At 39.0% G+C, this 24,575-nt stretch overlaps 1 protein-coding gene across 2 annotated transcripts in view; it reads left to right on the top strand.

Moving 5' to 3' along the window:
- CA10 (carbonic anhydrase 10 (inactive)) overlaps positions 1-24,575 on the top strand; it is a 390,380-nt gene that overhangs the window by 344,276 nt on the left and 21,529 nt on the right. For both annotated transcript variants that reach the window (XM_034412468.3, XM_034412469.2), the window contains exons 6-7: positions 18,158-18,253; positions 21,629-21,701. In XM_034412468.3, the coding sequence (XP_034268359.1) occupies positions 18,158-18,253; positions 21,629-21,701 (169 nt within the window). The remainder of the gene's footprint in view (positions 1-18,157; positions 18,254-21,628; positions 21,702-24,575) is intronic.

The raw sequence follows: 24,575 nt of genomic DNA, 5'->3' as shown, positions 1-24,575 counted from the left end.
GAAGGCAGATTGGTAGCAATTGTTTTTTCTGCAGTCAGGAAAAAAAAAAAGTCAGAGAAATGGGTATGAATCAACTACAACTTTCTTCTCTAAAAGATGAGGTACTAACCAAGGGGTCACATGTGGCCCTCAGAGGCTCCAAGAATTATGCTGCTAAAATCAAGCTGTTATATTACAACTTTCAAGAAATCGACATTGTCTTTTTGTTATTATGATGTAAAGAATCAAATATAGTACACACACTTGTTTTATAACTCATTAGCTGAAAAAGGTTGATCATTTAGCCCCTATACACCTGGGATGTCATTGCATCACTGATTCATAATCTCTGCAAATTTTGGAGGTCCAAAATAATTTGAAGAAAAATGCTACTTTGGTGTCAGGTTTCAGAGGCTGTTTTACTCCCATCCATTTCTGGGTATCTGTTCTGTTTCTCAGTGGGTTTTTAATGCTGACTTCCATGCCCATTATTTTTTTTAACTTGTCAAAATTATTGCTGTTTTGCCAGTCTGCAAAATCACTCTTTAAATTTGAGTCATTTACATAAAACAACATGAGCTGGCTGCACCTGGAAAAGCTGCTGTGTTTCTATTATTATTTAATCGCTCACCAAGCTGCTCATTTAGAGCTACGCCCCCCATTGTTTTTGCCCTTTGGGCATAAACTACTCACTCTCTTATTGGTCATCATAGTCTTTAAGTCTCCCACTTATGGGAGGAAAGGAAAGAAATCAGAAGGTTTTCTTTCTTTCTTTCTTTCTTTCTTTCTTTCTTTCTTTCTTTCTTTCTTTCTTTCTTTCTTTCTTTGTGTCTGAAACTGAATAATAATATCCTAAAGGATTTCATCACTTAAATAAAACATTCTGGTTAAAATGCTGAGGGCTACTTTCAATCGCGCTGTGCTTCTTCAAACATACCTTCCCCTTGAGCCCTGTGCCCTAAACTCTATGCTAATATCACCCCATGTGTTTTACTTCAGTAGCTTTAAAAACCTCATTATCATTATTCATCTTGGGGAAAATCAGATGCATCACAGATTCAGTGGCCTTACTTTCATCCCTTTGTTGGCATCCGGTGCCCTCCTGTGATAGCGCCATAATAGACACCTCCAGTGCTACATGAGAAGAATCAGACACTTTTCACAAGGAGATAACTCTGTAGCATCGGACGTCAATTCAGCTTCAGACCTAAAGTGCTTAGGCCTTTGCTCCTTGCCTTAGTGGAGAAAGCAAAGCTAGGCATGTTGAAATAAAAAGGAAAGGCATTTGAATTCTGTTCGGGGCATATGCAACTTTTTATTTGGGGGAATGGAATGGAATGGAATGGAATGGAATGGAATGGAATGGAATGGAATGGAATAGAATAGAATAGAATAGAATAGAATAGAATAGAATAGAATAGAATAGAATAGAATAGAATAGAATAGAATAGAATAGAATAGAATAGAATAGAATAGAATAGAATTTTATTGTCATTTTGAATGTACACTAATCGACCTACATTAAAATGAAATTCTGTTGCATATAGCTCTCAAAGGGTCACCACCTCCAATATTCACTACATAATCATGACAGAATACATACATACATACATACATACATACATACATACATACATACATATGCATATATTATATGACACAGAGAAACAACACAGTCTAGTTTGGATATATACATGGACATGGTGAGAAAAGCAAATCTTGCGAGTTTACTAGATGGATGGCATAGGGAACAAAGAAAGCTGTTACAGAATTTGGTAGTTCTTCTAAAAATGTGATGGTATATATCACTAAGATATGGACTTTTTCTCTACTGGTTTCATGCTGGGGATCAAAACTCCTCTTCACTCTTTTGGTTTCCCAAGCATTTTCAGAGGCAGTTCCTGCAGTTGCAAGTTACAGCAGCCAAGTTCACAGGGGCCACAGCCATGCTTTGGCTTTTGAATTGCATAGTAGAGTTTCTGACTTTATAATAATAAAGTAACATGCCTGACTCTATACTTCCTGTTTCTTGACCAACATCTACAAGTTGTGATCTGCTATAATGGTAACTTATGTTCACTATGGCACAAAAATATTTTCCAATGAATCATCTTGTTTTGGTCAGGGAACAGCGAGCTCTTCCATTAAAACTGAAAAGTTATCATAGATCAACACACTAAGTTCAAATGGTGGGACAGAAAATGAATTGCAGAGTATCTGTTTTAATTTCCCTTGTATATTCTTCTTTTTCATTTTCAAGGTTAAAAGTTGGCAAAAATATATTCTTAAATATTATTTTTGGCTGTGTTGAGCTACATATTAAAATTAGGAGCCTTAGTCCCCTAAGACTGACTCCGTTCATTTTCATATTTTAAAAAACTGCCATACTGCCAATATCTGCTGGATTGGTCTAAGAGGATTCACACTAAGATAGACAAAGATTTCCTACAGCATCTGGAAACTGCAGGAGAGAAAAGAGACATTTGTGGGATCGTGGGATCAAAGCAGAATTTTTGAAATTATTTTTCCAGCTTTACCATCGCCAAACAGATGTACAGTTTTTTTTAAAAAAACGTTAGCCATCTGTTACATACACATACTAATTGCATGTATCCAGCAACAGATCAGAAGTTATGAATAGGTGAACAGAATACATGTACATGTGTGTGTGATTGTACATGCAAAGGGAAAACTTCATATATTTTGGAATTTTAGGTGTCTGCAACCCTATGAAGGATCTCTGACCTTGAAGGGACTGAGCATAGTAAGCTTTACTTTGAGCCAGTTAGTCATTCCTTCTCAGCCCACTCCATCTCACAGAGTAGTCACTGTACGGAAAATAAAGAGGCACAAACATTATATATTCCATCTTGAGCCATACAAATAAATGACCAATCATGGTCCTCTCATGATTGAATTATTGCAATGCACTCTACGTGGGGCTGCCCTTGAAAACCACCTGGAAACTACAGCCACTTCAAAATCCAATGGCACAAGCAGCAATGGGCATTTTTCAATGTACCCATGCGTCACCACAGCTACACAACCTATGTTGGTTCCAAGTCAGCTTCTGAGCACAATTGAAGATGCTGGTTGTTGCTTAGAGCCTGGATATTGGAGGGACTGCTTGTCTCCTATGGTTTCTGCCTGTCTAGTACATTCTGATAGAGTGGATTTATTCCAGGTCTCCTCTATTAAACATTATCATCTTGGGGGACTGAGGATGTATCAGGGGTGAAATCCAGCAGGTTCTGACAGGTTCTGGAGAACTGGTAGCGGAAATTTTGAGCAGTTCGGAGAACCGGCAAATACCACCTCTGCCTGGCCCCAGAGTGGGATGGGAATGGAGTTTTTGCAATATCCTTCCCCCAGGAGCGGGGAGGGAATTGGGATTTTGCAGTATCCTTCCCCTGGAGTGGAGTGGGAATGGAGATTTTGCAGTATCCTTCCCCTGCCATGCCCACCAAGTCACGCCCACAGAACCGGTAGTAAAAAAAATTGGATTTCACCACTGGGACGTATGCTTTCTCACTTACAGCCCCCACCCTCTAGAACAGCATACCTCCAGAGATAAGACTGCAGTAAGCTCTGAAATTCTAGCTGGTGTATAGAAAGACAACTAATCAACCACGTGCTTCGTTACCCAAATAACAACCCAACTCTCCACAGGAGGAGCTGTGTAAGAACATTATTAAGATGAGCATGGCAGCATCCCACAGCATTGGAAAAAGAAAGCAGACCACCTATATAACATCTTCCAACAAAATGGATACCTACCCTGTTTTTCCCAAAATAAGGCATCCCCTGATAATAAGCCCAATTGGGCTTTTGAGGCATGGCAATAAGGCCAAGCGCCAGTGGTGGGTTCCTCCCGGTTCGGTCCGGTTCGGCCAAGCCAGTAGCGGTGACGATATGACGTCACCGAACCAGTTCTCCCTCCCCGCCCTCCCACCCACCCACCCACGTTATTCTTACCTTTTATTTGGTCCCACTCCCAATCTATTGCTGCCTCCTGAGTCCCAGCTGATGACTAGAGGAAAAAAAACTGTTTAAACTCTTGCTGCGGGGCTTCAACGGGCCGTCCTATAGCTGATCAGTGTTAAAAGCAAACAAATTAGTCAGGTCGTAAGTGCGAGGACTGGTCGTAAATGCGAGGACCTTCCAGAAATGACTCTGACCAGCTAGCCACGCCCACCAAGTCACATGACCTCCAAGCCACACCCACAAAATAAGCCATGCCCACAGAACCGGTAGTAAAAAAATTTAGAACCCACCCCTGCCAAGCGCTTATTTCAAGGTTCAAAAAAGTATAAGACAGGGTCTTATTTTTGGGAAAACACAGTTTGCAATTTCATCAAAAATTGCCTGACTACTCAATGCCCCACAGCACAACCAACATAAGCTATGAAAAGGGTGACACTGCTATACATCAGAAACAACTTAGAAACAACCAACGGGCCATTACAATACACACCATCACAATAGCACACAAAGCAACTAAAGCCCTCCAAAATGTCTTACGTAAAATAAAAGACACAGTAGCCAAATAAGGAAGAGTTGTCTGTAACTTACAGGGAAGGACATTAAAAACCATCATGTCAGACAGACAGGCTGAAGACTAGCATAATGTATTCATCAACAACACTAGCAGTCAGAAGGCACAAGGAAAACTCCTTAATCTCACAATGATGAGGGTGATGTTATCTGTTCTGTCGAGTTCAACTCTTGATGATTCTATGGGCCAGATCTTTCCACATCTTCTGCATTATTTCTTTGAGTTTTTCTATGCTCTAGGTTATGTTAATTTTGATAGTCTCCAGTTACCTTATTATTTGATTGCCTGGTTTCCTTTTACCGCTAACTCTTCCAAACTTAATTGCTTTCTCCAGTGAATTTCCCCACATGACATGGTCAAAGTAAGTGAGACACAGTTTCATGATTTTGCCTTCTAGTGACATATCTGGTGTCAGGCACTCCAGTTCTTGCTTGCAATAGGTTCCTTGGTTGTGAGCTCTGTGCCTTGCTTTTTTTTCTGCCTCTGAAACTTCTGAAACTCCGTTTCAGGAAAAACTTTCTTTTCTGCCTCTGAAAGCCTCCAAAACAGAGCTTCAGAAAAAAAAGCCTCTGAAGCTCTGTTTGGGGGCTTCTTTTCTGAGCTCTGTTTGGGGGCTTCTTTTCTGATGCTTTTTTCAGCCTCTGAAACCTCCGTTGGAGAAGCTGGGCAGGGCTACATTCGGAGTATAAGATGCATCCAGATTTTCACCCTCTTTTTTGGGGGGGAATGGTGTGTCTTATACTCCAAAAAATACAGTATATCCTCTTCTACTGTATAGGGTATGTCTCATGAGACAATTTAGTTCCACTCATATCAAGACCAACTACAATATCAAAATGGTAACCACTGCATATTTTAAGAGTTGGTAAAGTTCTAAAGTATACCATTATTCTAAATTCATAGTAAACTACCTTAAACTTTTCCCCACTTTCAATTGCCACTTGAGATAGGTAGCCAGAGAGCAGATGGGAGAAATAGAGGCTGTTAATATTGTAATTAATGCTCCATCTGCTGCAATTTCCTGTCTGTACTCTAATGAGTTGTGTTGCATTTGTCACCTACACCAGTCTTAATTGGCTGAATATGGAAGATGGGGAGAAAAATCATTAGAATTAATCATACCTTCTTATACATATTTACTTGTATGTGTGAACTACCTCTATGGATATATAAGTAGCTTTCTCTGAGATTTTGGCTAAGACAAAAGTCAAAACCTCTATGGATTTTCTGGTGGAGATTAAAAGTGGTGCTCCCTCTTTTTTCTAGGGACTAAACAACCTAGTCAGTCATACAAAATTTATTTCACTAATTTACTCTAACAGGAAATAACTGCTGGAAATTTAATCATTAAAAAAGAACAAATGACAGATATATAGGTTAATTAGCAAACATCCTTAGAACTGCAGATACGTAATGCATAAAAAAATAATGCTTTTTTGCCAGCTTAATGGATCGGCGCATGCATGTGTATATGAGGAAGAGATAAGTGTCTTTGATTACTCAATCTGCTTGATCAATTTTTAAAACATGTAAGTAATTTGTATTTATTGTCAAGAAATGATGCATTGCTATGATCTGATGTGGCTCTATCACTGAGCCAGAGTCCCTCTCTGACAGAGGCCACAATTATTCATTAAACTGTAGAGTTCAGAGACAAGAAATCTAATTTGTGGAAGATGCGTTTTGGGTTTTTGCTGGTGATCTTTGTTCATATATTTTTCGATGCTTGAGAAACCTGCACATTCTTTTTCACCAATGACTACAACGGGACAAACCTCTAGGCAAGAGTATCAATGGGAATCATTGAATCCAAGAAGGGGAATGCAACCACACCTTCAAAAATTCATCTCTTTTTGACATGCAGTGAACTTTTTAAAAGAGAAGAGCCACAATCATGTGGGTATATCCACCTTTGTGACTTTTTTGTCCTCCACCAGGACAACACCAGGCTGTGATACAAAAATCTTAGTTGACATGTCATGCTTTTTTGAAAGATATTTCTTGTCTCTAACTCTACTGAGATACCATAACTCTTATTCCCAAATTCACTTTATAATTTCAATCAGACCTAAATAGCTTTATTGGAATGACCAGAAAAACAGTAAAATAGTGTACACTTAATGGATTAACTTATCTTAAACTGCTGGGTTTTAATCCTTTCACCTTTGTGAGAATTGGCAAGGATACATTCTAGTTTTGGGTTCCCCCCTCCCAGTCAAAATAAGAGTACTTAAATTAAATACTAATCTTCTTCCTGCAAAAAAACCAACTTTCCCTTTTGGTTTAACTTGGCTTGGTCTCCTGGCCAGTTAACGCTTGCATTATGTGTGCCTGTGTGTTCAAATGTTAAATAGGAACAGGTTCCTTGCAATTTGGCAGGTATTATGTGGCATAAATCACATTCAAAAGGAATTGAATGAGTGCTGAGAAATGTTAGGGAACTTCTAAAATTGTCCAGTCAGAATTGCGAGACTTCTAAGTTTGAGATGAGGAAATTTAATGTGTTTCATGATTGGATATTATCATTTTTTAAAATTCTTTTGCCTCTGGCTGTCTTCAGAGGGAGCCTCGGTATGCAGATGAGTAGGCTGTATTTCTGCATTTCTGCAATCTATTTTGCATCCTATTTTGCACCAGAGGCAGTGTGTTTATGAGATCTAAGAGGTTTGTGGATTCATTTGTGTTTGCTTCCTTTCATTTTAAAGCAGATTGTGGCAGCTACACAATATGGCATAAGCCATGCACGATAATCATTCTTTCTCACATCCCCCCAAAACCTTATATTTTGTTTCTGGTTTTAGGTAAAATATTAATATTAATTGTTACCCATGTATATCTTTGGATCAGTCATTGTATATGTATGTATATAATGCCTTCGGTATCCTCACACAAACACTCTTTCTGCCTGTTTCAAGTTGCTTTAAACTGTTTTTAAAAAGGTGGGAAAGGATCTGAGAACAACTTGTCCATCATTAGATCTAGAAAGTTCTTTATTTAAACTTCTTATGGAAATGGAAAAAGATGGCATTTGATTTCATGGGGTACTATTTGGGCATGGGAGACAACCAACTGAATCTGTTTCCCATTTCTGAGGCCCAGGTGATATTTGAAATGGGAATGGGGTAGAAAAAAAAAATCAACTCAGAAGCTGATAATAGCAGCAGCATCAGACAGAATAGGACATAAACTGGAAAAAAAAAATCTTTATTCTGCAGAATATATGACGTCTCAAGAAGCTTGTTCTGTTAACCAACACCAAAATGGGCCAGTTTTTTGACTTCAAAGATCAAAATACTATTTTAAAAAAATTCAGGACAAAACAGCACATTTTTTGTAACTTTGTAACCCAGAGAATTTTATCCCTTCTCTAACAAGCTAAAGCAAGTAATAAAGATCGCACTCTCAATAGAATGAATTTATGAAGAACACACATATTCTCACAATGTAAGTGGCCATTCAAGAAAGTGGCTTTCTGGACTCAATCAATAATATATCTTTTAGACTTGAATCGATTGCCTCGAAATGAATCAGGAGAGCTTTATAATGTGTTGGTATCAAAATGCATTTCTAAATACAAGTACAGTACACTTTTTTTTTTGTTCCAGAAAAGAATTATTTCACCAAACTATCCTGCTCTAAAGTGGTGTCTTTCAGTTACCTTTGACCTCAGCATTCACAGTACTGAGCTAGATGGTTGAAAATTATGGGTATTAAGGTTCAACACAAATGGATGACACCAGCTTTGAGATACAGCATTATTTTCCTAGGTTATAGGGGGAAAAAAAACACTGACACTTGATAAAAATGTTTTCATGAGATTTAGTACATATTCCCCAATATAGATATTTTTGTACATGAGTCTGCTAATATTCACAAACAATTTTGACTTAAGGCAATGCATTTGTCTTTTCGTATCCTTCCATAATGCATCTTTTCCTCTCTTTTTTTTCTATTTCTCTCCCATCGATAATAAATCCCTTAATTCAATATGAAACCATTTAAAATAAATGTAACCTAGACTCATTGCTTTGGTTAATTGATTATCAGTTCGTCAAGGCTATCTTACTATCTCTAAGAGAGACAGCAATAAGAGATTTGTATGAATGCCCAGAAAGGAGAAGTCAAGTGATTATAATTTTGGACAAAGTTTAACTCTTCATTCCATCATGTCACACACACACACACACACACACACACACACACACACACACAGAGAGAGGCGGGGGGGGGGACTTTGGCCCATTTTTAGCCTACATCATTTAGTTTCTCCTCAGTGGAAATCAGAAGCCATGGAAATTCCCTGTTCCATTCAGCAAAGATCATTCACAGTCTGCAAGTCAGCAAATCAATTGATTGACAGGCTACCTGGAGTCAAGCATTAAGGGTACGAAATCTATGATATGAAATGTGTAAAAGTTCCAAGAACACATCAGGCCCACCCTGGAGCAGGACTGGATGACAATGGAATCGAACTCTCAGGGTCTTTTTTAGGATGTTTAAATGCCTAGAAGTGATTGTCTTAAGTACCATACACACACACCTGGGTTGAAACATACCATTTGGATTGTGTCATGGTTACAAATGTATTTATTTGATAACCAGAGGCATCCTGCAGATAGTAAATGTACCTGTTCAGGATTCTCACTGTTAATGTAAAATATATTGAGATAATTACACCATCTGAAGGCAAAGCATGCCTTGCTTTCAGCAGCTTTTCTTTTAAATCAAATGTTTGTCAGGCTGAGCATCTCCACTGATCACAGTTGTGTTAAGAACAGCAGGGAAGACTGATAATACACCAGAAGTGGAGTCTGAGCCATTGAGGCACAACTCTACAGGTGACATTATGCAGCAAAGGAACTCTGTGTGTGGATCTTTGAAGGAAAGTTATTTCAAATGGGAATGCCTACTTCAATGTAAGAGTGGAAAACTGAGAAGTCAAGCACAGAGCTTTATTTTTTTTAAAAAAAAAATACTCTATAAAAAATAACCCATTAACAATACAGACAAGTGTGTTCCTCACAGTGGGAAAGCAGATTTTAATGCTTTTTCTGAATTTAGGTGGGTCTAATTTAGCTTTCCCAGATCCAAAGTGCAACCCCTGATGAGCAAAGTTGAGCACAGGCTTAATAAGGTTCAGGGAAGGTTGGCCCATGTCGCTTGCTCCCTGAAGAAGTCTAAATGTATTCCCTCCTTTTGTGATTCCTCAAGCCAGCAGAGTGTTGGCTTCTAGGAGCAATGTGTGATCGCAGCTGTTTCTTCCTTTTAACTGCCAGTGGGGGTGTGAACTGATTGGGTGGGAGCTTGGCTGTGTTCTGATTGGGTGGAGGTGTGTTCTGATTGGTTGGGGGCTTGGCTGTGCTCTGATTGGATGGGGGTTGGCTGTGCTCTGATTGGATGGGGGTGTGTTCTGTTTAGGTAAGGGCTTGGTTGTGATCGGGTTAGTCTGAGTTGCAGGGGGATTTGAGCTGGTGAGCTGCATTGCTGTTGTTTGGCTTCATGGTCGTGGTCGTGCCACATCTTCATGGTGGGTGTCAGTTTGCTTCATGTATGGATTGGAGGGGTTTAAGTGGCTAATGATGCAGCTGTGGTCTGGCTTCTGGTTTGTGGTCGTGCCTCATCGGTGTGGATTTGGGTTTGTTTTTTACGTGGATGTGTGGTGGTGACATCCTGTGTGGTTTTCGTGAATGTGGGTCTGGTGTCATTCGTAGTGTTAGGGACTCGTTTGTCAATAAGGGCGGGTTTCCAAATGGCTGGTAGGCAGGAAGTATCATCTCGTTTATTCATGCTGTGTGGGCATTTTTCTATCTCGATGGCTTCTCTGATTATTCTGTTGTTAAAGTGTTCAGTTTTGGCGAAAGTTCTGGTCTTTTTAAAGTCAATTTCATGTCCTGTGGCTCTAAGGTGCTGGACCAGGGAAGAAGTTGGTTCTTCTTTTCTGATTGAGTTCTTGTGTTCTTCAATGCATGCACTTATTCTTCTGTTGGTTTGTCCGATGTATGTGGTGGGGCAGGCGGTGCATGGGATTTCATATACTCCTTGATTTTCTAACTCAATTTTGTCTTTGGGGTTTCTTAGGATGGTGGATATTTTTCGGTTTGTGCAAAATGCTGTCTTGATGTTGTGTTTGTGGAGGATCTTGCTGATTCTGTCTGTGTTATGTATGGTAGGAGGGCTTTGCCGTTTTCTTGTTATCTGTCTTGGATTTTAGTGGGGGTTTCTTTTTGGATTAGATTGGTAATCTTATTTCTTTGGAATCCATTGGATGTTAGTACGTTAGTGAGAGTGTGTAGTTCGGTTTTTAGGTGTTGTTCGTCAGCTAAGCGTTTTGTTCTGGAGATGAGTGTCTTGGCTACGGACTTGATCTGTGCTGGGTGGTGGTGTGAGAGTACAGATCAACTCCGTAGCCAAGATACTCATCACGAAGCCAAACAACAGCAATGCAGCTCACCAGCTCAAATCCCCCTGCAACTCAGACTAACCCGATCACAACCAAGCCCTTACCTAAACAGAACACACCCCCATCCAATCAGAGCACAGCCAAACCCCCAACCAATCAGAACACACCTCCACCCAATCAGAACACACCCAAGCTCCCACCCAATCAGTTCACACCCCCACTGGCAGTTAAAAGGAAGAAACAGCTGTGATCACACACATTGCTCCTAAAAGCACTAAGCCGAAAACACCAGCCTGAAGATGACGAATGAGACTTCGTCAAAGCGTCGCCAAGGCACTTCCAATTTTACATGGGAGAAAACCCGAATAACCAAAGACCTACATATATATATGTATTTTGGAGCTGGAGCTACAAAAAAACCTTGGCTACATAGGGAAAACCTGGCTAGAAGAAAAACACACACACACACACACACACACACACACACACACATATATGTGTGTGTGTGTGTGTGTGTGTATACACACACACATATATATATATATACATACATACATACATACATACATACATACATACATACATACGTACATATATACATACACCCAGGCATTTTAATACCACTGAATTACCAGTGCTGTAATGAAATGGGAGTTACTCCAATCCCCATCTGCTCAGTTGGTTTAAAAGAGGTGGCCTTTCATTACAAATGGTGTTTAAATCTACTTGCCATGAGATTTTAAGTCCATATTATTATTAAAATATTATGATTTATTTAACTAATTCAAGGAAAATAAACAGCAGAGGAAATCCATAGTCAAGTGGGAGTGGTGGAAACCCACAATCCTGAGAGCAATATTAGATTAAGCAAATTATTTGGAGCAGAAGCAGAGAAGCAGAATTGCAATCAATGTACAGTACAAATACCTCAGTTAATATGATTGTATAATGTTACATTTGCTGTATTAACTTTTCTAAATATGGAAGGTTAAGAAGAGTAGTATTGTAGGTCATAGTAAGTTTCTCTGAGTTTCACATGTAATTATTCAATGTCTGCTTTAAATATACACTAATACTGACTTGTTCAGAGAAGCAAGAAAAGAAGAATGAAAAGCTTAACTGTGTTGATAGGATTAAAAACAAATTGTTGAAATACTTTGCATGAATTATAAAGTGCTCAAATTCCAGGTATCCACTGATACTTTTGGGTGTTCCTAAAGCAATCTGACACACAGCAAAAGACTGTAATAGATATGTGAAAAACACTATCCTGTTTCCCCAACAATAAGACATCCCCTGATAATAAGCCCAATTGGGCTTTTGAGCGCATGCGCTAAAATAAGCCTCCCCCTGAAAATAAGCCCTCCCTGAAAATATTTAAAAACAGAGCTGGAAATCAGGTAAGACTGCAAGAGGAGCTCCATCTTGCTCCAGGCACCCCAAACTAATAAGACTTCCCTGAAGGCCAAGCGAGGTTCAAAAAAATATAAGACAGGGTCTTATTTTTGGAGAAAAACGGTACCACTGGAAATTTGTTAGGGTGAAAAACTTGGTTAATCAAGCCAAGTCTTTATTACCATTGGCCATTTGCTGTTTCTTCATACAGGCTGGATTTAACTTGTGATTTCTGACATAGCAACTACATCTTCTGGTGATGTACCGCTTTGGTTTTTATTGGCTGATGAGTGAGTGTATCCACACTGCCCTTTTTCCAACTGGTTCATTTCAGCATTCTATAGAATAGAATGAGTGTCTGTGGAGATTCTCAATCATCCACATCACAGTTGTTCCAAAGGTACTGTTCAAAAAGCAAGAAAGTCCAGTTTCAAAAAGTCCAAACAACACCTTTGGGACAACAGGATGAATAGCATGCCATGCCTGCCCAGCCCAATTTGTAGACCTCTCGAAGCCTTCCACATCGCATTGGAGAGCACTTTATGATAATACATGTTTTTTCTCTCCCCTTTTTTTAATCATCTGAGCAACCAAATGGGTGTCCTAAGCCTCTGAGCGGTGTTATATACCTATAATTCTTTCCATTCCCTAAAATAAAAGAGGCCTAACATTTCAGCCCCATCTATTCCAAGGATGCTATAATCTCACTGTCACATTGTCACTCCTCCCTGTGAGGCTGAAAATTGCACACAGGCATATATGGGCCCTTAATTAATGGAAGTGGCTCATTTTTATGCCGTAAAATAAATGATGCTTTTGCCAAGTAGTGGCATTCCTTATTTTGGCCTGATGAGTGCCTCCCTGGATTTGATATTCAATGCAAACACAGTGTCACCTCTGTGGGCTGGCAGATAGCTTTCAATTCATCTGCCACCGGCAAGTCATCCATGACAACATTTGACAAAGAAGTTCTTGTCCCTCGTGTGGTTCTGTTTTCATAACTGTTCTAGAGATCTTTGAAAAAGATCAGGTTCCATAAAGGAACTGCTCAAGAGGAGAGTAGCTTACTTTCATATCCATATTAACCTGGATTTGCTGGTTCTATCTCTACCATTACATGCCCTTTTATGGTCCAAACATGGGTATTGATAAAATTGCTGCAAAATGCCAACAGAGGCATTTTCCAAAGAATTAAGATGTTAGGAGCATTCAATAAAATTGGAAAGGGCTATGGTTAATCCCTAGTGCTGCGTAATGGGGGGAGCTCCCGTTACTTGTCCCAGCTTCTGCCAACCTAACAGTTCAAAAGCACATAAAAAATGCAAGTAGAAAAATAGGGACCAACTTTGGTGGGAAGGTAACAGTGTTCCATGTGCCTTTGGCATTTATTCATGCCAGCCACATGACCACATAGATGTCTTCGGACAGTGCTGGCTCTTTGGCTTTGAAACGGAGATGAGCACCGCCCCCTAGAGTTGGGAACGACTAGCACATATGTGCAAGGGGAACCTTTACCTTATGGTTAATGAAGTCTGCAACCCCTTTTCAACATTTAGTGAAAAATATCATTAATTCTTCTCAAGGGCACCATTTATTTATTGGTTCGATTTATATGCCGCTCTTTTCCGGAGACTCAGGGCGGCTTACAATAATCATCACCATGCATCCATGTCAGAACACTGTACATTATTTCATTGTCTTTGATATGTGTACTTTTTTTGTCCAGTTTATTTTAAGGTGGTTGTTGTTGTTGGCTTTAGGTTCACTATGAGAAAAAGTAAAAAGACTAATTGTTTAAATACTGTGAGAGAAGAAAAAATAAAGCAAGTTGAAGATATTATCACGACAGCCATTTTGCTCTTTCTATTTAAGTCAGCTTTCTTTATTACAATGTACTTCTCCAGCTGAAGAATCAGTAGGGAGAGGCATTATGCTTTCCAAGCAGCTAAAATGCATTTCTCAAGATTGCCTGATCGGTGACCAATCTTTTGCTTTATGTCATAATAAAAATATGGCCATGCAATCAGCTGGTTTGGTGCTTGGGTGTTCAGTTGACCAGATCTTTTGATAGTGGATCTTGCAATAGTGGATAGATTACATTTTTCAGATTCATTTCTGCATCCCTCCTATTCCCCACGATTGTTTTATTAGTGAATATTATTTGTTAGGGTTTATTATATAAAAAACACAGTGATGTCCATGACTAATAAGATGTGTGTGCCTGTGTGACTTCGTACATTAAAATCAAGGAAAGAACATCCTTGCTCCTTTCATGGTGCCACTAAAGAACCTTAACAATGTAGATTCTGCTACATGGCTGTTTCCTTTTTTTTGCACATTTATCTGTACTTATCCAACACCTTGAGGAAACAGACTTCCCTGTTGCAGTTCAAGGCCAGCAGGAGATAACTAGCTTCCTAATTTTATTTCTTTCTTTTACAAACATTGCAGATAGCCTTTAGCACTGTATTCTTGAAAGCAAGTGAGAGCTATTTTTCACTCTTGCTGAAATATTAAGCTCATACCTTCCCTTTCTTGTTGCCGGGGAAATGGCCACTCAAATGGATTTTTGAGAGGTTATAGTACACAAAAGTATAGGGGATGAGTGACTCACACAGATTTCCTTGCCATTTCATCTTGGAAGGTTTAGCTCTAGACTCAGTAGCTACATACAGATATACAGTAGAGGACTTGACATCCTTACCATTTAGAAGCCTGATTGTGAGATGGCAGCTATAAAAACGTGAAAGATAAAACGAATAGTAGGAATTCAGAGGAGTTTCCGAGTGCTTTTAATGTCTCAATCTCTTACTAGCATATAAACTAACTTTGTGTCGTGTTTGCAGTATGGTGATGTAAAATAGCATCCCCATCAACACTGACAGGCAAGCTACTATATATAAACAGGGAGCAAACCGCACTCCCTTCTAACACTAAAGATGTTGCCTAGTCAGGTAACAAAATGTCTGTTAGCAAGTAACTAAACCCAGAGAACACTCCAGAGTTATCTCTTTCTTGTACTTTCTGAAAGGGGACAATCAGGCTGAATCTCAAATGATTTCAAACAACCTTACATAGCATAGTGGTTAAGGTGCGTGAAACTAGGCTGAAGTTGGCATAACCTAAATATGAGGCAGGCATGTAAGCAGTAAGGAGACAAAACCAGAAATCTTGTCTAAAAGATCCCTTACGGGTCGTAGATAAGAAGAAAAGAAGTTAAAAAACCAAGAAAAAATGTCTCCTGAACCAGACAAAGGAAGCTGGGTCTGAACGCATAGAAAACCCTCAAACCTAGCTAATGAGCAAGACATTGGGTTAAAGGAGATCTGAAATTCATTTACTCCTTGAGTCTATTTTTCCCCTTTGGATCCAATTTACCTTAGGGATAGGCATATTACTTGTGTGGTACTTACTAAGCTGTTCTATCCAAGGACCGACCGACCTACCTACCTACTACCTACCTACCTACCTACCTACCTACCTACCTCTCTTCCTGCTTTGAACTCCAGAAAGAACAAACATTAACATTACTCCTATTTATTTAATAGATAAAGGAGATAATCCATGAGATTTTTCAGTAGAGCCCCATTCCTGTGTCCATTTTGAGGATATTATTATGCTGGACTAAATCCTTTCCCTAAAGGAGTTAACAGTGAGGAACTTGAATTACAAAATAAGCAATGGTTTTAAAAATCTAAAAATATTTTGTTAGAGAAATATAAGGCAGAGGCTGTGTGAGAAATGCTAACAGCGAGAATAAATGGATTATAATTCCTGGCAAAAAGATTGGTATTTTTCTCCTACACCATCCACACTTTTAGCAGCATACATTTTAAAAAAGGTTTGTCTGAAATGCAGTGGTTATCATGAGAATTTAATTTGCATAGCCTAGATTTAAAACCATTACTGCAGAAGAGGAGAGAAAAAATATTTCCAACAATATCCAGGAACACAGGATAGAACAGTTTCTGCACTTTTTTTTTTTCGTTATTAGAACAGCAACATTATCTTCCAGAGCAAAAACTTACCAGTGTTATAAAATGACAAGATGAGAAGGCAAGCCTTAATTAGGATATTTGCAAGGCAGGGGTGCAAATATAGGTTTGTGCAGATAGGCTTTTTTTTTTTTTTTTTTTTTTTGGAGAAGATCACAAGTGTGTGGAAGGAAGAAGTGTGTGGAAGGTATCTTCGAGACCGCCTTCTACCACATAGCTCCCAGGGACCAGTAAGATCCCACAGAGTTGGTCTCCAGGTCCCATCAGCTAAACAATGCCAGCTGGAGGGCCCGTGGGGGAGGGCCTTCTCTGTGGCTGCCCCAGCTCTCTGGAACTAGTTACCTCCTGAGGTCCGGACCACCCCCATCCTATTGGCCTTCTGAAAAGCAGTGAAGACCTGGCTTTTCTGGCAGGCCTGGGGCCGTTGATCTCGCTGTTGCTATCTTGTGAGATCCGGCCATGAATGGTGTGAATGGGTTTTAATGTTTTAATTTTTAAATGTTTTTATAATGGTTTTTTAAATGCATTGTAAGCCACCCTGAGTCTTCGGAGAAAGGCGGCATATAAATTGAACTAATAAATAAAATAAATAATAAGAAAGGACAGATAGATACAGTACGTGCATGTACAAGAAGAATAGATATCAAAAATATATAAACAGTTAATCACGGATCCCCTAATAATAGCTGGATTTGTATAAAGCTTATAACACTTGTGACCCAGAATCAAAATACCATTTGGATATTTATTTTGGTCTTGCTTTGTAGGGTATATGGAAAAGCTTATAATTCGTGTACACAGTAATTACAGACAGTCCTCTGTATTTTTTTAGATTATATTCCAAGAGGCAGAACATCAGTCCATTGGATTGTAAATCCAACCAAGTATAAAAACATGTGCTCAGTACATTTCTTACCTTATGTAAATGGCACATGTCTAATTCCAGACGTACTGTAATTCACAGTCACTACTCAAAGAAAAACATTGCAAAATAAACATAATGAGATCAGGAAACAGACAGGACTGGGTAATGTCCAAAATGGTGTACAATCCACCTCCCAATGTGTGACAGTGCTGCCAAGTATACATTTGCAGCGTGCCATAAACTAACCCTTTCCCGCCTTCTGAGACTTTCTAGGTTGGAGTTGTGGACAGGTTTGTTGGTACCAGCAGAAGTTTGTAAGGCAAAAAGTTTGTAAGAAGAGGACGATCTGTGGGGCCTGTGAAATTGAAGAACGTACATCATAGCACCTAGTGGATTACTTTTGGCACATGATATTGTGACGCTCAGGTTCATATACTCAGAGGAATGTTGAATATGGTTTTGGAGGCTTTCTCGTGAGTTGTCTTGTGTGAATCTTCACAGTCTCCAATTCAAAATTCCTACGGCTGGCACTGCCATTTCCTTTCTCTCCCAAGCATGCAAGGATCCACCTCCAACTACCGTATCCCAGTGCCGAGCTTGGGATGCCGAAGAAAAAAGTGCTGAGGAAGGAAAGACATATTGCTGGATTATATGAATGCTTTTGCAGCAAAAGAGCCCTAACCTCTGTAGTAAATTCAGCATCTTAATGTGTTCAATCCACTCATTGACAGTTGAGAAGAAGAATAACTGATGCACTCCTATGCAAGCCAGATGACCACAGTGATTATTAAAAGTATGTGGGCAGCAAAGCAATAATAGTAATAATAAATTACCATAAAATGTACAAACTTGATGGAAATCACATTGCAAACAGATATGCCCTTATAAAGAGGGTGTTTGTTGCTTTATAAGAGGAGAGTGGATTTGATTCTCCACTATTTACTCTTCATTTTCCCCTCTATCCTTAGGTTCAACTAATCCACTATAACCATGAGTTATATACAAATGTCACAGAAGCTGCAAAAAGTCCCAATGGCTTGGTGGTAGTTTCTATATTTATGAAAGTAAGTATAGTAAAATTTCATAAATGTTTAATTACATTCTGCTGGGTGATTTTAAGAAATTAAGAGCATTGGTGTATAAATCCAGGAAGTCTAACTGCAGCCCTTTTCTACTTGGTACCCCAGATGCATTGATATTACAACTTCCAGACTCCCCCATCCAGCAAAGGCATTGTAATTCTGGGGACTATTTACAGGATGGGGAAGACAACTTTGAAGATTGCCTGCATTTAAAAACTGCTGGTTCTTTGGGGATAACATAATCATGCTTTAGGATGAAAAGGAATTATATCACTTTGGAGAGAGACACAAACATTACACAAATCCATTTCCATCTATCTGCAAATAATGCAGTGATATTTTATACTACTGTGTAATTGTGTTATTAATAATAATACTTCGGCAGATGCTCAGAAAACATCACAGATCTTTTGGGGGGCTTTTTTTCTTATCCCATTCTTGTACTTTTGGGGTTCTTCCCTCCATAAATATTTCTAGAATAGACTGTATTTTGTTTGTTTGGGTTTTTTGCACAAAGGAGAGGGGTATTTCTCTCCAGTGAGCTATCCAATAGTCCCTGTACTAAATGATTTACAAACATTGAGGTAAAGGCAGAAATAATATTTGGAAAGAATTTCTTTATGCATGCTCCTTTCTGGGATTTGTAGATTTGCGGTATCATTCACTTGGCACTAGAAAAATGGTCAGGGATAGTCAGAATTGTCAGAGACATGAAGGGAGAAGTGGAAGCAGAACTTCAGCCTGAAACACTGATGGAGTCCAATATTAGCAATCCTCAGAATAGGTTGCCCAGCATATAGAGGGCTATCTCATATTTCCTAAATCAATGTCCATGCAGATGACAATATGTCACCTGTTATATTATTTAATAGGGGTGCATTTCAGAACAATCTCCTTCAAGAAGGCCTGCCACTCACTCCACCCCAATGAAGAAGAGTTGGGGCTAACAGTTGCTTCTGTACATGTGTGGTAGACACCCAGAGGTCACCATTTCTGGGTCAAATGACACAGCTTCTCCAGTCCACTTCAGGAGGTGCTTCAAAAGGGCTTTTTGTGCAAATTTTCATTCAAGTGTCACACCATTCACAGATTTGGTACAATCCTTTTTTTTTTTCTTTCTTTTTTTTTTTTCTTTTTTTGTAGCAGGCATGAATCTGGACACCTTGTTTCATGCAAAGAGCTTAATCCTTTCTCTCCGACTGCATTTTTCAGTAACTGGCCAGTTTGCTTCTGGTGTGGGATCTTCGAATGGTATTGCTAAAACTGGCCAAAGTAAAGACATGGGAGAGGTACATTATAAAAGTGACAGGTAGAAGAAAATCTAAACTGATTCTCCCCTGAGCTGCTGCCATTTTTATCTATTACAGCTAGTTAAAATTTCAGACCTAATACAGTAATGGAACTAAAAAGTAGTTCGGCTTTCACATTGCAGCAGTTTGTTAGTGGTTTTTTTTTAAAAAAAGAAACAAATGTAACTGGACAGAGAATAGAAGTCTACATAGGCCTTTGACTTCCCAAAATGACAGGCATGGTAGGAACAAAGATAATGCATTTGGCTGAAGGTAGTTGTTGCGTTTTGTATGATCATAAATCCTCATTGTCCAGGAGGATAACTGGTTGCTATAACCACTGAACCACATTCCTTATTTAAGGCTGGGGTTAGCAAGGATGGCCTACATGTCTCCATGCTCCAACCTTGATTATACTTTTTAACTTATTGGATGGGGTTAAAAATGCAGAGCACATTTTTTTCTTCAACCAGCACTTAAAAGGGTCATTTGCGATATGTCCAAGTGATGATCTGATATGCCCAGGATAGACGGAACACACACAAAAAAACAAATCTGTATTTGTCCTTTTTCTTGAATATCTCATTTCTTCGCTTTACAAAAACTTTGTATCACAATAAGTAAGTGCCCCTGGTTTACAAGAGAAATTATTCCAATAAAAAGGACTCTTCATACTGTAGAATGCTTAAGAGTTTATTGAGTCATGGTGGCGCAGTGGTTAGAGTGCAGTACTGCAGGCTACTTCTGCTGACTGCCAGCTGACTGCAATTTGGCAGTTCGAATCTCGCCAGGCTCAAGGTTGACTCAGCCTTCCAACCTTCCGAGGTGGGTAAAATGAGGACCCAAATAGTTGGGGGCAATAGGCTGACTCTGTAAACCGCTTAGAGAGGGGTGTAAAGCACTGTAAAGCGGTATATAGGTCTTATTGCTTTTGCTATTTCAAATCCTCCCCCGTATCCTGCTCATCAGATAATAAAAGTAAGAGGGGCGAAAAGGAATAGAGAAAAACCAATGTAAGTGGGAATTGCATTCTGAAGACTTCCTTGGTGCATTTTTGTTCTGAATTATTCCCAGACTACATCTTGTATTTTGTTGTCATGCAGTCCAAGCACAAGAGTCAACCTGACAAGTGCTAATTAATTCATTGTCAGGTTCCACTCTGTAACCTTCACACTGTTTTGCCTTGAACTATCACTGCCATGTATAAATGTAACCAAGCCTTGTTCTAAATGAAGGCAGAGAGCAGAGGACAAAGTATTTCAAAATGTTGCAGAAGAAACCACAAAAAAACAGACTCACCCCAGATTCATACCTAAGCTCAAAGCAAGAGGACAAGGGCTTAATTACCTTTCTTGAGTAGTATTTTAAGGTCATGCTGATCTTTCCTGCATATTGGATGTGGAAGAATTTGCTGCTCTTGACTGGAGTGCAGGTTGACTTCCTTCTCCTTACTAAATGCTCCAGCTAAAAATGGTTTTGAAGCCACAGCTCATCCCACTGAAACTGCAGCATAGATGAGAATGCAGCATGCTGTGATTTGAGGCAGAAAGTGATACATCAAGCTGTGGTGATCACCAGAACAGACCAGGTTTTGCTCTGGATTTTTGCCTAAATGAGTCTAGAGTTTACTAGCCTACTCTATTTCTTTTCCCCACAAAATTGAGGCCAAGAGTTGTAGTCGTTCATGACCAGCCTTGCCTAAATGGATTGAAAGGCATTCTTCATCTCTGGCATAACCATGTCAGTTTATGCCTATTTTCCAACATTATTAGTTAAATTTTCAGTTAAAACCAAAAACTAGGATGGCAAGAAGCTGATGCAATTCATGTTCAGAGTATTCAGAATACAGCTCCCTTTCCTTTCTGTTTTCTGTTTTCCATTCCTGCACTAATACAAAGTTGAACTGCCATTACTCATTTCATCAGATTGCAGTACATCCACATTTTTGCTAATTCTGTAGTTGTCCCTTGATTCTCTTCCTCCCCCACCCTGATAAATAGACATTTTCCAAAAATAAGAAGTTCGTAGTTATTACTTTTGTTTTGACAATGAATTCTTTCCACCACAGGTTTCTGAATCATCAAATCCATTTTTAAATCGTATGCTTAACAGAGACACCATAACAAGAATAACGTATAAAAGTAAGTTTCTTTTTGACTCCACGTCAGTGAATAATGGTACAATCTTTCAATATGTATATTTCAGATTGAAAGGAATTTCAAAAGCGAAAGATGATAAAAAGCATCTCTCAGAATTGCTGTATATGCTTTATTCTATGAGGCAATTAATCACAGACTTTTTAACAAGAGAAATTCAAGCATCTTCCAATTGTTTTGTGGTAGTGGAGTGGAATTAATGAAACATATTTTTTCTTAAATATCTGAATATTTATAAGGATTTTCCATCTAAGCATTAGGAAGCAGTAATAGTTAAAACATGATTAAAGCATAGTAAAATATGCCATAATGAAAAAATAATCGCTGAGGTATTTTAAAAAATCTGTGAGATACATAAAGCACAAGTAATCCATTTACTCAGTTCTTATTTAGGCTATAACTTGTGGCAAACTTATAATTGCTCTGAGTGTTTTCAACCATTCTGTATTATACAGTTCATGTAAACTGAGATGCCAAATGCAACTGCTGACATTTCCTGAGATGTAAATGTCACCATTATCCTTTGTCAGTCAGGACCATGGATTCTTGCGTTCCATGTTCCATTAGCTGCATAAATTCCTTCTTCTACTGGGGTTTGCTAGCTATAGTTCATTTTAATACCCAAATTGGCAATTTATGGCTGTTGTTTTTCCTTGTGCCATTATTTCATATCAAGTTTGTAGGATGTTGGAATTGAGCTCATTCCTTCTTCGGCCATGGTTTGTAGTTTAGTTTATCCTTAGTTCAAGTTGGAACTATTGACCAAGATATAGAAGGCGGGGGAGGAAACCTATTTGCCTCTGGCTGTGAGGCAGGGGCTTCTCTTACTGATCTTACACAGTGGGGCAGAAAGAGTTGTATTTTCATACAATACACAACTGACAGATTACCTGCTAGCTGATGCTGTAGAGCAGTGGGTCTCAACCTTCCTAATGCCGTGACCCTTTAATACAGTTCCTCGTGTTGTGGTGACCCCCAACCATAAAATTATTCCTAAAACCACTGAAAATATGTGTTTTCGGATGGTCTTAGGCGACCCCTGTGAAAGGGTTGTTCAACCCCCAAAGGGGTCCCGACCCACAGGTTGAGAACCACTGCTGTAGAGTTTAATGACAGAATAAAAACATGTAAAATCAGTCCATGGTTAAATAGTACAAACGTAATCATTATGAACAAGGGATTTATTCTTTTCCTGGCAAACTGAAATAGAGCTGAAATAGATGGTCGTTGGAAGCAAAATAAGAAAAAAGATATGCCATTGGAAAGGAGAAACAACAGGGGTTGAAATCAAGCATGGGCTCCCACATTCTGTTTAAGAGCTCCCCTAAATTACATTGCTGAAATTTAGTGACAAAATCATAATGTTTATGTGAAAGGCCTACTTAGGGAAATAGATTACCAACAAGAAAAATATTGTCATCTTTCCTGGAAGCTTTTATTACACAAAAAAAGTTTAACAAAGGAGGCAGGGAAGTTACCAAGTTCATCAGTTCACGCAGAACCTCTTTTTTAAACAAGTTCATTGATGGAAAAGTGAAATTGGAGCTGGCTTTCCTAACAGTGGTGGGAGGAGTAAAGCAGCAGGGGAATCCACCAATCTGGAGAGAACGCCAGACTGTCGTCATGATCATTGGTGGGATTCAAATAATTTAACAATCGGTTCTCTGCCCTAATGACCGGCTGGGTGGGCGTGGTCATGATGGGCGTAGCCAGGGAGTGTGACAGGTAGCACTCGGCCTCCTGCCCCACCCCAACACTGGGAGCAAATATGGGGCACCCCATTTTTGCTTCTAGTAGGCTTCCCTGCAGCCTCCTGGGAGCGAAAACGGGCCACAGGGGGACTCTTGGAAGGGGCAAGGCCAGCCAGCAATTTAACTACCAGCTTGCCCAAACCATTCCGAAATGGCTGAATCCCACCACTGATCAAGCAGGGAAGCAGTTGAACTGTGGAAATGGCTTTTTTAAGCCAGCTCTGTTTTTGACTGGTTTATGAACAGCAATCAAGTAGCGTAAAACTATGGTGCAGAAAAGCCCTTAGGATCACTTTTCTGTACATTAGAGGCGTCTAGGAAATCTAAATCTCATCTTCCATCTAACTTAATGAAAACATAAAAGAATGTATAAAATGCATAAATGTCTAAAACTACAAAGGATAGTGGCCGTCTACTTAATAACTGTGTGATTTGCTTAATGACCGATACACCGGGTCACATGGGTGCTTTGACTTATGACCACAATGACTTGGATTTCTGGTCCCAATTGTAGTCATAAGTTGAGGACTTCCTGTATAAGCATTTTCAAGGCAAAAAGGCAATGCAGAAAGTGTTATGGAAAATAATTTTGCAACTGTCATGGATGATAGATTATAGCTTCATTGCAGGGGAAATTTAGTTTTGCTTCATGTATCAAGAGGAATTCTGTATTGCTCTTAAGCAGCTGTCTTTCAAAAACTCATATTTAGAAACCTCATTTATACAGCTATTGCTTAGCTTCAGCTCTGAGAAAATCAAGGACTATCATTTACTTACTTGCTTTTAGAATAAATTGGGTGATACAATAAGAGTTGTACACTAATTGAAGAATAGTTCTAAAAGCATCACATTCACAAGAGTATGAATCAGACTAACAGTCAGACACACTTGTGGAATTTCAACATTGGATTTTTAAATTGAGTTTTCATTGTTTTAATAAGGATTCCAATTCAAACAATCCCCTGGACACACAAAGGTATTCTCAATTATACGAAGGTATTGAAATGACTACAAGTCATTGGAACTCCATCAACAGTTTTAAAGGATATTTGGTTTTATATTTGATTTTTTAAAACTCAAGAATTGACAGACTAATTACTATATTTTT

The sequence above is a fragment of the Pantherophis guttatus genome, chromosome 2, assembly GCF_059756535.1.
Source record: "Pantherophis guttatus breed Tessera chromosome 2, ASM5975653v1, whole genome shotgun sequence".
NCBI lineage: Eukaryota > Metazoa > Chordata > Lepidosauria > Squamata > Colubridae > Pantherophis > Pantherophis guttatus.
Note: the sequence above shows the minus strand (reverse complement) of the source record. Positions and strands in the feature narration are given on the sequence as shown.